Source organism: Sabethes cyaneus, chromosome 1, assembly GCF_943734655.1.
Source record: "Sabethes cyaneus chromosome 1, idSabCyanKW18_F2, whole genome shotgun sequence".
NCBI lineage: Eukaryota > Metazoa > Arthropoda > Insecta > Diptera > Culicidae > Sabethes > Sabethes cyaneus.
Genome location: NC_071353.1, coordinates 62725357 through 62740816, shown reverse-complemented (window position 1 = coordinate 62740816; position 15460 = coordinate 62725357). Strand labels below are relative to the sequence as shown.

Genomic DNA, 15460 nt, shown 5'->3' with positions numbered 1-15460 from the left:
CACAAACGGAATGTACCACGATACCAAAATTCACCAGCGGTCATGGTATGGGGAAACATTTTAAAGAAAGGCAACTTCCTCTTGTATTTATTGAAAAGAATGTGAAAGTTAATGCAAAATACTATCAAGAAATGGTCTTAGAACAAAATTTGATGTCTTACGTTCAGGGAATGTATGGTGAAGAAAATTACTGCTTTCAACAGCATGGAGCATCTGCCTGCACTGCAAATCTTGTGCAGACGTGGTGCAAAGCCAATCTAACGGATTTCATATCGACAAAGGACCTCCCCTTCTGGCCTTCAAGTTCTCCTGATTTGAACCTCTGGAATTTTGTATATGGGGATGCATGCGTCAGAAGCTCAAGGATAATAAATATCATAATTTTGATGAATTTAAGTTAGTTATCAACAAGGTATGGGATGACATTCCGATGGAAGTAGTGCTTGCCGTATGTAACGACTTCAAATAAAGCAAAGATTCAATAAAGCAATGATTGTTTTTTGCGTTTTGTGTCTATGGGTAATCAACTTCTAAAACTAAAATTCGAAATAAAGCCTTTATTTACAAAAACATATGACTGTGTTTTTGTTAGAAAATATATGTGTCCCAGCCACGTAGCCAGTCGAAATTTCGGCTTACATTTTTAAAAAAATGCAGAATAACAATACATCAAGCTAAAACTGTAGCCCAGGTATATTTTTGATGAATGCGCCTTTGAATAACAATATAACCAACATCGTTTTGTATCTCTCAAAGTCTTTGAAAATTCTCAACTATGTAGCTCTCCGTTATTCGGAACATTCGGCATTGACAAAGGCGACGAACTAAGAATATGGAATAGAGACTTGGTACCTGGAACTGCAAATCGCTCAATTTCATTGGTGGCGACAGGGTGCTTCTCGATCTGTTAGAACCCCGAAAGTTTGGCATCGTGGCACTGCAGGAGATCTGTCGTAAAGGCGAGAAGGTGTGGAGGATCCGTGGCGGCAAAGCCCAATTTTTCCAGAGCGGTGGAGCGAACAACGAGCTGGAAACGTGCTTCGTAGTGTTGGGCAAAATGCACGATCGCGTAATGGACTGGAAAGCGATCAACGAGAGGATGTGCGTGTTGACGATAAAAGGCCGTTCCTTCCACTACACCATCATAAACGTATATTGTCTACACGACGGTAGATCCAACGACGAGAAGGAAGTGTTCTATGCGCGACTGGAGGCAACGTACGATAGGACATCAAGATCGTCATCGGGATATGAACGCCCAGGTCGGCAGGGAAGCAATGCATAGACCGGTGATCGGGCCCCATAGCCTGCACACCGACACGAACGACAACGGCCAGCGATGCATCAACTTTGCAGCTTCCAGAGATCCTCGGTTAAACATTCGGCAGCTAAACAACCCGCCAGTTTCCGAAAACTATGCGCGAGTGCTGGATGAAGCTCTGCCTTCTTCTGTGGAGCTAGATGCTTCGGCCCTCGAAAACGGATGGAGTATGACAGTTACGCTCGGCCGTCAACGAGGCCGCAATCGCGGTGCTAGGAGTGGAAACCTCGAGTGCACGAAATGATTGGTTTGACGAGGAATGCCAACAAGCGATAGAGAGGAAAAAAAAGAGCTTGGAAAAAATTCGCGAGAGAGAATTTGGCCAAGTATCGACGACCGCGGAATGAATTAACCATGAGCCTAAGGAGGAAAAAGCGCCAGAAGGAGGTAGAGATTGTGAGGAGCTGGAACAACTATTCCGGGCTAATGACACGGGCAAGATTTACAATAAGGCGAACCAATCTCATAAGGGCGAGAAAGAGGATTTAATCACAAACGAGCGCAAGGTGCTCGACAGGTGGAATCAGTATTTCGATGAGCAACCTCAATATAAAGCGATATAGCAATAGGAGACGCAACGGAAGTTAACCTCGGAGTGCCTACAAATGACAACTGCGTACCGGCTCCCAATGTCGAAGAGAGCCGGCGAGAAATTCGTCAGCTGAAGAATAGGACTACGGACTACCGGTCTAATTAGCGCTTGTTACATCGTCAGCTTTGTACGGCGTATGCTCCTTGATCGGAGCGTCTTGCGCCAGAGTGCCAGAAGCTATGCAGTCTTTAAAAATCCTGTAAAACATTCTTCTCAACAGCAAACTAATTAGCAGAAATCAAATTGTACGCAAACTTTTGAAAACCATTAGAAAGTTACTTGTGTTACATGAATACTTAGTTAAATAAATAAATAAATTAATTCGAAAGACAATTCTGTAATATAAGCATATTGCTTAAACAAATAGTTTTCTGCATAATAACTTGGCTCCCCTCCACAGGCGAGTGAATCTAGGTTTAAAACTTCTCTAATAAAAAAAATGGCATGCCACACCTCCCCCCCTTTAAAAATCTGGAACTTTCTTAATACGTAAAACAAAAAATATCTGATCGATTGATGTAAATATCTTGCGGACTGAATAGGAAAAGATCATGTTTTTATACTTTTTATATTAAATGTTACTGAATTTTGTGAAAAAAAATTAGTCTAACGTTAGAATCAATTTTCCTACAGCAATAAATACTTGAGATATTCTTCTAGCAGGTTGGACAACTAACCTTCGTAACTGGCGGCAAATCCTCGCATATTGGACTGGCGGTATGTAGTGGTATACGTAAGCAGCATTCGGCTACCGGTTGATTTGATAAGATCGTTCACTTTGCCGGATCCACAAAATTTACCAAGAATAGGTGATTTATGCCAGTAGCCATCACGTATTTCCAAATAATCCGAGCGACAGTTGTTAGATTTATATATATCCTAAGATTGCAAAAGTGATCAAGGATGAAATATTAATTATGATTTAAGCAGTAGTTGATAGTTTTTGTAGCGTGGTATTGGCCGCTACCGTCTTACCTGACCTACTGCGAATATACGTGTTATTGCACCAAAAAGGTAATCTACCGTTTTATTCGTTTATAATGCACAGGATGCAGCTAATAACGATAACAAAACGATTTTTTGTAAGTTGAGCTTTTGTTATTGCATTTAAGTCGTAAAAAGTTGCACAAATAACAATCCAGTTTCACTTTTCACAATACAATTATTGCGTACTGCTGGCACTTGAAATATAACGTTTAGGTACGTTATTTTTAGGGATCATAATAACCGATATTTTCGATACAAGGGCGATATTTTTCGAAACCTTTCGAACCAACACGATCCCGCGAATACAACGTATATTCGCAGCGAGTCAGGTAATACAGTAGTATTCCAATGGTGGATGATTAAAACGAAATAACTATTTTGTTTGTAAACTAAAGGGTGTCCCACGTCACATTGCATCACGGAAAAACGCTGTAGAAAATTACAAAATAAGTATTATCTCTTGAAAATTTGAGTATAAGTAGTTTAGAGTGTATTTTTTTTTCACTGATATTTATCGCTGTCAGTTTTTCTAAAATTGCGAAAAATGGTGTCGTGAATTGATTTTGTGCAAGTAGGCCTAGAAAATCCTCAATTATCTTATCGGGACATCGGAAAAAAAGCTCGGAATCGTGCACTCAACTGTGAGTCGGCAGCTTCCAGCACAAGTTTGATGTTCCACCCAGCACAAGTTTGATGTTTCGGAGGAAATAAGGAAGCAGAAACTTTCAAAGTTTGCCAAGAAATACATGATTTGGCAAGCAACCTGCTGCTCATGTGGCAAACGGAATGCACCGTTCTTGACTACCGGGACTGAAACGGGCAGATCTACCTCAAAGAGTGTCTACAGAAGCATCTGCTTCCTCTGTTGAAGCAACACGAGGGCCCTACGAACTTCTGGTCGGATCTAGCTTCGTGCCACTATTCAAAGGATGTCCTGAAGTGGTACGAAGCCATCGAGGTTACTTTCGTACCCAAGGATATGAACCCCCCCAACGCACCGCAACTAAGGTCCATCGAAAAATACTGAACTTTTATTAAGCAGGCACTATGGAAGCATCCCAAGGAGGTCAAATCGGAGGAATACGTGAAAAGAGTGGGTTTCCGTATAGAAGAAGTTCCGTCGGTTCTGTACAAATACAACAAACCTTGTGAGTGGAGTTAAGCGTAACGTGCCAGCATACCGGTTATGGTATTGAAGTTGAATGGAATAAAAATGCCAAAAGATTACTAACGGGTTATATTTTACTGTCTGAAAGTTTGAAAAAGAGCGGTCAACTACACTGAGAAAATTTTTTGTATAGTTTCTATGTGTCCCACATCTACTCAAGTCTTTTTTTACACGAGGGATACGTGCCATGTAAAATAAAACCGCGTTAATTCGAAAAATGTTGTCAAAAACCGCGTTAATTCAGAAATCGTCAAAAAATTAACCGTGTTAATTAAAAAACCGACGTAAAAAAACCGCGTTAATTCAAAACCACCAAAAAAATCGCTCGAATTTAAAAATCGCTGAAAAAACTGCGTTGATTCGAAAAATGATGTAAAAAAAATCGCGCTAATTCAAAAATCGTCATAAAATAATTCAAAAATCCTCAAAGAAAAACCGCGTTAATTCAAAAATCGTAAAAATAAACCGTGTAAAAAAAGACTTGAGTGAATAATTTTTATGTGTATAATTGCACATACTATTCATGCGCGTATAATTTTTATGTGTATTTCTGGGAGGTCTGTGTTTATATGCGTCTCATGATAATCATATGGAATTTCATATGGAAATTTACTATTAGTTATGTGCAGAATATTTTGGGTGTAGGTAATTTTCTACAGCATTTTTTCCGTGATGCAGTTTGATGCGGGACACCCTTTTAAAAGGCTCTGGGTTCAAAATTTATAACGAAATGAGTCTAATAATTACATGGAAAAATGTAGGTACTGTGCCTATGATTTGTCGCGGGATAGTATGCATCTCCGAATTTTTCAAGTTCATACCGCAACGCTTCGGTTAAAATTCTAGCAAGGCATACTGTTTCAACCAACTCTTCCAAATCTGCACTTCGTCAGAAAAGTTTTGTACTGTGGAAGTGTGCGGACGACTCTGCTCCGATTATACATTATATAAAGGGTGTCCCACGTAAAACTGCATCACGGATAAAACGCTGTAGAAAATTACCTATAGTTGATCGACCTATTTCAAACTTTCAGATAATAAAATGTAACCCATTAGTAAGCTTTTGGCATAATCATTTCGTTCGACTTCCATACCATAATCGCATGCTCGCACCTAACGCTTAACTCCACTCATAAGGTTCTGTACAACATTTAGCTGTAGTTTCTTCTGTACGGAAACTCACATTTTCTTATTGTTGTTGTTTTTATTGTTGTTGTTTATTTAAAAATTTTCCATCTGACAATGATGTCTTAATTCAAAATTCTTCATGTCATTGTATATCAGATGAATAACCACAAAGTTTTTACGGTGAATTAACTGTTTTAGGAGTAACGCATCAGTCGTTGTGTTATGAGTTCATTTTAGATGTGCTACGTAATGCGATAAGGCAATAGGAAAGTATCTGCTATTACCTACTAACTTACCCAGCAAACATTTTATTGTTATTTAGGCTACAATAACCACACAGAACAGAAGTGGAAGTCCGAACGATTCGGCGATCAAAACTGGTAACAGAGACTTTTTTGTTTTTATTTTTCTTTTGGAAGGTTTTCGCATAGAAGCGAATAACAGCAATATATGCAGAACGCTTGCTGTCAATCGCATATCCCAAGCAACCAGAAGTTCGAATATTACTTGACACGCGAACTCTAAAGTTCACAATTAGTTCAAATTCAGTTCCGTGGAACTTTCTTGCTGATTAGTAGTGTATATCAAGTATGCGTGGAACTAGAGAGCCTTAGAGAGTCGCCATCTTAACCTTCTGCGGCTGAGGTGCCCCACTCTTAACGATTCTGCTGACGTGGTAGTCTGCTGGACACCCAAACTTAACTTAATAATTCCTATTATTGAATTATGTAAATTCAGATTTTAATTATTTTAAAATTGAGTACATATCTTTAGCAACCTTTTGGATGTAATTAGACCGCAGATATGAATCGGGTAGACACTGCAAACTTGTGAATCAAAATACAATACATAACGCATCTGTTACATTTTTCTGATTTCTGGTGTCTGTCAGACTACCACCTCAGCCGCAGAAGGTTAAACCGAAAATTCCAATCGAACAGAATCAGTTGTCAAAAGTAAGTCCAATCGAACAGGAGACTTGTCAAAACACCGATTAGAGAGCCTTAAAAAGAGTAACGACTAGAGAGCCAGTTGAAGATAGAGAGACGCCATCTCAAATCAATAAGAACATTTTTTGAGCATTTTTCTACATTTTTAGCAGCTTTTTATGAATTATTCAAAATAAAAGCTTTAAAGAAAGGTTCCTTGAGTATATTGTTATTATATGTAGCATCGAGGAACTCGAAATCTTTAATTTAAATCCCTGGTTCTCAAAAGAATTAGCAATAATAGACAACAGCAGCATAACTACAACAGCAGCGACCATTAACTGTGGTAAAATTATCATGAAAAGGAATTACATATCCAGATATTATAAAAGTTATTTATTCCAAATGTCTGTTGATCACAGAATAATTTGTGCGCGCGGCAACACTAACATACGCAGCTGCATTGTTGCTAGATTATTGTTTCAGATGGCGACTCTCTAAGGCTCTCTACGTGGAACTAAATGCTTTAAGAAGTGCTGTGAGTACTTCATAGATACTTCAAAGCTATTAGGATGCTACATGAAGTTCTGAAGTAACTTTAGTTGCTAACAAGTTTACAACGCGGAACACCCGGGTTCAAACCCAACAGCAGGCAAATGCAACGAATATAGAAGTTAGGTAGAAGTATAAAAATAGAACATAGAAGTGCTGCTAAATTTTAGTTTTGTCTAAGTTTTTGACAGTTTTTTTCGAAGCTGCTTAGCGTTCTATGCAGCGAACTCAAGACAGCTTGAAAGTTCGGTTAATTACTTAAAAGTGACGCTGCTTAGCAAGTTATAAATTAATATACATAAAGCTATTTAACCCTCGTTAGACACCATTATTCGAACTCTTGGTTACTTGGGTAGCAGAAAAGTCAGGAACTTCGAAACGTTGGAGGTAATCTACGCCAGACTGAAAGCGGAGTCGAGGAGGATTTTGGGCCAAAAATAAATGCACCAAAGATCAAATGCATAAATTGCTAATTAAGATCGCTGGTGACCGCGGGCAACAACACTAGTAAGAAGATCAAGATTTTCATCGTACATCTGGCGAAAGTCGGTATGCTACGGTGGGCCGTACACGTCGTAAAGATACCGGACAGGAACAGAGGAGCTCAGCCTCAAGATGACTCGACCGGGTCGAAAGTCGAACTAGAACAAGAACAAGATGCAAACGATGCTTCTGTGGGTGGCAAAAACTAGAGCACAGAAGGTGTCGAAAATTGGTGCCTCAACTTAAATCGCAAATTTTTCGTTAATAATGATTTTTCAAATATTTGATCTTAGTTGTTGTACTGAAAACGTAGTAAAAATATTTCTGTTTATTGTACGCTAAAAACTGCTAATTAATTTGGGACTACATTTATGGCAATGGACCTCGGTTTTCTTGTAATCTAACTATTAAAGTGGCCATTTCTGGTGCCACTAATAGGGTAGTGTATAGCGTGGTAAGGTGAGAGGTGTATGTTTTTTACAGTTTTCTGTTTTATTATATGAATATATGTTGACTGCGGTTAATCATCGAATGATTTTTTTGAATACTGCCTTTTTAGAAAAATAGAAATTAGGAACATATCAAAAATAAATCCTAAGAGTAAGCTCAAATGAAATATTCAAATCGTGACGTAATCGAAAACATGTTCCTCTCGTAATTCAAGGTAAATAATAAACCAAATCTTGTTTGCAAATCACACTGGTAAATACTGGAATAATTATAAGTTTTAGATGTCTTGCACAAATGAAAAACTATTAGGTTATTTTCAAACTTTGAATGATATGAGTCATAATATTAACAAAGGATTTTTGTTTCTTGAATTAATCGTGAAATGCTATGGAAAAGGTTTGCAGGTTACCAGATCAGTAATGTTGAGCACAATTCTTTCTCCGTGCGTTGCCGTTATTCGCCATTCGCATCTTTCTGGATCGGCCGGTGGCGTATTAGAGTAGTAACTAGGCGAAGTAAATGATGCTAGATTTTCTTGAAATGTTCGGCCGCATTCTGGAATAATAAAAGTAATTTGATTACTCACAGTGCGTTCATTTTAAACAAAATATTTGCTAGGTAACACGAACTAGCACATTTATATAGCAAGTTTGCCTGGGCGATGTCTCCTTCACTAAGTCTTAGACGCTGGCCGATTTCAGGACGTTTCCGGGTAGGCATTTCAATCGGGAATATCGTGTCTAAATAGGTGCCTTTTGAAAAAGTATTCCGTGCATAATGCATGATGGAGTCGTAGTCATACGGTAATCCCAGAGAATTCACTTCATCCTCGGTTAGTTTGTTGAAGTTGTACTCCTGCCCAACCATGATGTTATTCTTTTCAATCACCACATGGTTTTCGCGATCCGGTCGGGTGTGTTCATGCCAGAAACCTACCACATGCCCTAGCTCGTGCACTACAATGCCAAACTTGTCGCAATTTTTACCAATCGAAATCGCCTGCGGTCCATTACCGCGTTTTCCTACAAATGAGCAACAACTGAAATGGGACATCAGATTGTACCATCAATCATTGGAATTTTTTGGCACAGCAGTAAATATTTCAGTGGCGTGGTAAGGCATATACTTCGAAAATTTTGTGTTCTGTTTCCGAGCTGCTCTGGGTTTGAAAATAAAATATATTTATAAAACAAACAGCAAACCGTGTTATAGATATCCGTGTAGTCATGCAAACCTATGAATGGTGGATCGATGTATTTTGTTTAAGAATGTTTTACCTTTGTTATACTATATAACAAAGGTTTAGGAATTGGTCGAGAAACACGAAGTCGATCTAAGGTCCGGGGGACCGAGTCACATATACCAATTGATTGGGTTCGACGAATTGAGCAATGTGTGTGTGTGTGTGTGTGTGTGTGTGTGTGTGTGTGTGTGTGTGTGTGTGTGTGTGTGTGTGTGTGTGTGTGTGTGTGTGTGTGTGTGTGTGTGTGTGTGTGTGTGTGTGTGTGTGTGTGTGTGTGTGTGTGTGTGTGTGTGTGTGTGTGTGTGTGTGTGTGTGTGTGTGTGTGTGTGTGTGTGTGTGTGTGTGTGTGTGTGTGTGTGTGTGTGTGTGTGTGTGTGTGTGTGTGTGTGTGTGTGTGTGTGTGTGTGTGTGTGTGTGTGTGTGTGTGTGTGTGTGTGTGTGTGTGTGTGTGTGTGTGTGTGTGTGTGTGTGTGTGTGTGTGTGTGTGTGTGTGTGTGTGTGTGTGTGTGTGTGTGTGTGTGTGTGTGTGTGTGTGTGTGTGTGTGTGTGTGTGTGTGTGTGTGTGTGTGTGTGTGTGTGTGTGTGTGTGTGTGTGTGTGTGTGTGTGTGTGTGTGTGTGTGTGTGTGTGTGTGTGTGTGTGTGTGTGTGTGTGTGTGTGTGTGTGTGTGTGTGTGTGTGTGTGTGTGTGTGTGTGTGTGTGTGTGTGTGTGTGTGTGTGTGTGTGTGTGTGTGTGTGTGTGTGTGTGTGTGTGTGTGTGTGTGTGTGTGTGTGTGTGTGTGTGTGTGTGTGTGTGTGTGTGTGTGTGTGTGTGTGTGTGTGTGTGTGTGTGTTTGTATGTGAGGCTTATTTTCTATCGCCTATTTCTCGGAGATGGCTGAACCGATTTGTCTGTTATTACTTTTGTTTGAAAGATATTATAGGGAAAAATATCACTATTGAATTGTTCAATGGTCCGACTTTTCGTTTAAAAGTTATAAGCAAACTACGTGACACGATTTTCTCCGGAACCACACAACCGATTTCAACGATCTTAGTATCAAATGAAAGCTCTTACTGTTGCTAAACTTTATGCCAAGTTTTATTGAAAACAAATAAGTGGTTTAAAAGCCTTAAAACCAGTTTTGACAAGGTTCAAATGATCGCCTGTTTCTCAGAGATGGCCAAACCGATTTATGCGCTATAAGTTTCATTTGGCAGGTAATATAGCCGGATAGATGACTATTGAATGGTTTTTTGATTGGACGTTTAATTTGAAAGTTATGAGCAATCGTATACACCACACCAAAATTAACAATAATTTATAATGATTTTAACCAAGATAATTTACCTAATTTCAATTATTTTAATATCAAACGAGAGGGTTTGACACTACGAATATATATACAAAATACATAAGAATTGGTTTTACCGGTCAAAAGATATTAACCCTCAAACACTCGCGCCAACTTTTGTAACAAGGTTACTCGCGCGCATCCGAGGGGACACTATAAATCCGGAACCGGTTCCCATAAAGGGACATTTCAGCAACAGTAAAGTATGTCGTGTGGCATATCAAAAAACATCAGCATTCGATAAAATAGCGATTGGCGATCATATCATGTCTCTCAGAAGCCATATGATCGGTTCCGGGCCCGGGGACGGTTTTTTTTTCTGATTCAAGCACGGAACGGATTTCGAAGGAACTTGTCCGGGACCTGGAATCGGCCATATGGCCTATGAGAGACACGATATGATCGCCAATCGCTATTTTGTCGAATGCTAATGTTTTTTGATATGCGACACGAAATACTTTACTGATGCTGAAATATCCCTTTATGGGAACCGGTTCCGGATTTATAGTGTCCCCTCGGATCCGGGTGGCGCGCACCATGGCTCATAACTGTGGCAAAGTAACTGATATGTCCACAGTCGATGATATGTTCACAAAAATCACCCGATTTCAAACAAATTCAAAATATTTGGCAACTTTGTCTAAAAAAGTCATGTCACGGTCCCCCAAGGAACTGTAGATATTATGAAAATAGAAAATATTTTCGGGAAAATTCCCAAATTGGGTGAAAAAATATTAAGAGATAAAAAAGTTACGGCCATTTTAGTGAATTTTGCGGTGCTAAAAATGATGTAGACCTTAGAGAGGTTAACCAATAGATGAATTATTTTCCGAAGACGTGTCGATTTCTATCTCCAATAGCAAGTAAGACCGTATAACGAAGGTTCCTTTCACCACTAGGTGGATTAAATCAGGTTTTTTTTTTCTTTATTTCAGAGGTTCTCAGTCTGCGGCTGGTTCGCCTGTTGTTATGAATTCGCTTTAATAACATGACATGACTTCTATCTTATCTTTACCATTATTTCGAATTACTGTTTGCTTATTTGTGGTGATTTGTACGAAAATTGCTACGTAAAACGTGTTGTGAAATACTCAAATAAGAATGAGCGCAATGAGTTGCAATTCCTAACGCCGCTGATGTATTATGACAGCAAAGACGTGTAGCAATACGCAAATGCGTGCAAATACGTGTAGTGAAGAAAATAATCAAATTTTTCTCAAGCTGAATGAAAAATTTGGACCCAGTGGATTAAACAACCTTTAACCATGAATCTGATTATAAATCCGCTGAGTCCATAGTTTGTTAAAGTGTTTAGTGCAAATAGGTTCTATACAAATACAACACATAAAACCGTAACCAGTTATTTCCGAAATGTATTGCAACATAAAAAGTCATGCCTTCTAACGCCACCGTTCTGATTGCATATATCAAACTCACCCGCATTGGCGTTCTGTGAAGACAATGTAATTCGGATGTTCGATGGGATTTCGCTCGACAAATTTTATACACGTGTAGTTTTCCCAGTGACGCATTGCTTGTTTGAAGAGGGCTTTATGTAAACCGCTAAAATTGCCATCAATCTCATATGGGATGACACCAAAGTCCCAGATGCGTTCCTTCTTTGCAGTAGCAGCTCGTGGCACTCGGTGGTGATCGGATGACTTTCTAAAATCAAATATAGTTTACTCTTCTGAAAAACACAAACAATTCCTCCCTTCATGTTCTATCCAAAGCATTTTAGTTGCGTATCCTTAACCTAGAAATGTTCATGGTTACCCATGTTTTTATATACCATATACCATATAAATATATATATGTAGGCTATATGTAGGTATTGCCCTTTTGTAAGGCATAAAATGTGTACAATCAAATGACACAGAAGATTATTTACTTCTGTGTCATTTGATTAATTTGATCGTTATAAAACCATCTTTTGCGGCAGCCTTCACGATTTGTTTAATTGTTTGTTACATGTCTTTAAAAAAATGAAAATTGAATAAGGTACACCGGGGTAAGTGAGAATACGGCACTAGTAAGTGAGAATAAAGCTCATAGCTCGCATTAATCTCACTTTCTCCAACTGAAGTTTTCCAACTGAAATGAAAAATACATCTTCAACGCATTCATAAAAATTATAGATTATTTTTAATTGGCATTTCAAACACCAAAATTGAACTTCGAATTTAGGCGTCATTTTTAATTTGCGTCGTATATTGGACGCACCTTTCTACAAATGATGTTTTGGTCACAGGCTTTGGTAATAGTACATGTTTTTCTGATACATAGTAGATAAACTAGTGCATTAACAAGTTACACACAAAAATTAGTTGTATATTAGTCGAAATAAAGGTGGCACTTCAGAGCACCCGGGGCAAGTGGGACCTATTGAAAATAAAGCGTTTCAGCACAAAACTTTTTATCCTAATATATTTTTTATATTTGTTCATTTACATAATATCTATATCGGTAAAACATTCAAATAAAATGGAAAAGGACTAAACCAAGACAACCTAAAAATACGTGCATTAACACGGCTTATGACACAGCAAACAGTTTTGTCACATTATGTGTGACATGGTAGAACAAACAGATCATAGTCGTATTTTCGAGCTATTAAAGAATGGTTAATCATAAATTACGTCTCGCAAGAATTAAATACGGCTATATACTCTACTACATTGCGTTACCATACTATATTACTGCGTAATTGTTTTTTATATTACGCATAATGTCACCCGTCGTGTTATGCTATAGTAATAGTAATCTGATTTTCTAACGACATTTTTGGATAAACTATTAGTAGAAACATTATCTTTGGTTGCTTTTTTCAATGCTTTAACGTTACTGTATCGTACTATAGACAATTTTCTGTTATTTGATGCTTCTTGATCAATTTGGAATATACGTCTCACTTGCCCCGGTAAATCAGGCAAGTGGGGCCTATCGCCATGATTTTGAAAATTCTCCTTAGATTTATTTCATGTAAATCGATAATCCTTTTTTGTGATAAACCTTCGAAGTGATACCACTGTAAAGTTTTTTGTGCTACTAGGATTTCAAAATAATCATAGGTGTAGATTACACAGTCGAAAAAACTCCAACTATGCAATTTTTAGGTCACACTTGCCTCGGCGTACCTTAATATAGACTAATCTCAAGTTTTTAGTCTTGACCTTGAAATGTGGTCATACATATATATTAATATTTTTTGAAACGATGGTTCTACAATTGATGAAGGGACGGTGGGGGAAAGAAATGAAAATTTTTGGTGAAGGAGGGGAAGAGCGGAAAGGAAGGGGGGGGGGGGTATTGGTAGCTATGCTTGACAAGTAGTCATTTTGACTCCTACCTGCATTTGTGAGCATTGGACAAAAGGTAGGAGTCAAAATGACTACTTGTCAAGCATAGCTACCAATACCCCCCCCCCCTTCCTTTCCGCTCTTCCCCTCCTTCACCAAAAAATTTCATTTCTTTCCCCCACCGTCCCTTCATCAATTGTAGAACCATCGTTTCAAAAAATATTAGTACCTTAATATCTTTTCTCATTCTAACTAAGAATGAGAATTAGTAAGTCTGCATTGAAATAAATAGCAAAATCTAGGTTTACTTCAAAAATGTCTAGTAAATAGTTTTGCTTCAAGTTACCAGTTGACATTTAATATAATTTCAAATTAGAGCGATTCTGTGGAGTTAAACTGTAATTTTTTATATAGGTGAAACTTTAAATAGATGTTATTGTAGAAAAAATGTCATTTCATGATATCAGTCATTTATTTATAAGATCTCAACTACTGTTTTAAAAGGACCTAGCCTAAAATGATATGCCGCAAATGCACCTAATTCTGCGCACCCCACAGAGGTAATCTACAAATTCCTGCAAATTTTTATCTTAATTAACACATCTAGGAAAATATGAGTATATAGAGCTATTCATTTGAGAATGCTATGATTTTTGAAGAAAATATACGGTGCGCAGAATTAGGTGTGTTTACAGTAAATTAAATATTTTATATTGGAAAAATAATTGTTTGATCGGAATGGTGTCTTCAACAAAGTTGTAGGTATCAAAGTTGCATTTCTAAAAATATTTGTGCACTGCAAAAAAATTTGTTGAATTAAAAAAATAAAACTAAAAAGTTAAATATTTAAAAAAGCGCATTGACATATTAAAGATAATCATATTTTGTGAAAGTCTCATGATGCACAAATAAAAAGCAAATAAGTATACAGTGTGACACATCTATATTCTAACAAAAATAATTTTTTGTTTGCAACGGCATATTTATATCAGACAAAATCACGATGAGCGAATAGTTTGTTTTGATTCTAATTTTGACGTTTCGTGTGGTCGATCACCACAGAGTGTTTCGAAAGTATTCAAATACATTAACAAAGAAGGTACGGTAGTGTAATTGCAAAAAATTTAAGAATTTCTATTCGAAATTGATGTGGCCCGTCTTACCCCGCCGGGCCTCTTACCCCGTCTTACCCTATTAGCAAGAATATATTCCAATTATCTTTTTGTGCAATAAACTAATAATGTGAACTGCAAAGCTAACACAGCGATTTATACAAAACATGAAGCAAAAATTTTCAAATCTAGCAATCTCAAAAAGAGAAAAAATATTGATTTTGTCGATGCTGACAAAGTCGTGGCTCAGTACAAACAGTTATGGAACAATGGATGGGCGTACAACACCACCCACCGCCTTTTTCGGGAAACTGCTGTATAACAAAAACACAAAATATATACTATATTACACAAAAAATATATTGTAAAAAATTATTTTTGGCGAAGACAAAAAAAGCAAATCCTTGTGTTTAAACGTCTTTCTAAGGCTTGGCCTTTCTTTATCGACAGACTTCGCAGCCGGCTGTTAAAGCACAGGACAGTTACGGGGCTAGTGCAAAAATCCTACTGACTATCTAGCAGCACCATCTTGCCGAGATGCCGAACATACGACGACTGGCTTGTTAAACCGGCATCGTACCTCAAAGCTAACTGGGCGCTGAAAACAAAAAGACTTGAAATTTTCAAAAAATCATAACTTATTTGCTTTTTAATTGTCCATTTATGAAATTTTAACAGAACAATAGGGTAGATGCTCCAGTAGTTGTGGTAGTACCAGTAGTGGTGGAAACTCGAAATATATCATAATTTTGGCGGATTTCAAGATAATTTCAGTTTTCTATTGTTAAATATTTATTTGTTAACAGTTTTATCTAAGATACACTGTTAAAATTCAAGATGCTGGTGCAAAAATTACAAATTTC

At 37.8% G+C, this 15460-nt stretch overlaps 1 protein-coding gene across 5 annotated transcripts in view; it reads right to left on the bottom strand.

Annotated features, from left to right (window-relative positions):
- The window catches only part of LOC128736759 (tolloid-like protein 1), a 50814-nt gene that overhangs the window by 9412 nt on the left and 25942 nt on the right, over positions 1 to 15460 (bottom strand). For all 5 annotated transcript variants that reach the window (XM_053831262.1, XM_053831270.1, XM_053831248.1 and 2 more), the window contains exons 4-7: positions 11624 to 11851; positions 8240 to 8649; positions 8020 to 8165; positions 2591 to 2792 (exon numbers count right to left, since the gene is read on the bottom strand). In XM_053831262.1, the coding sequence (XP_053687237.1) occupies positions 2591 to 2792; positions 8020 to 8165; positions 8240 to 8649; positions 11624 to 11851 (986 nt within the window). The remainder of the gene's footprint in view (positions 1 to 2590; positions 2793 to 8019; positions 8166 to 8239; positions 8650 to 11623; positions 11852 to 15460) is intronic.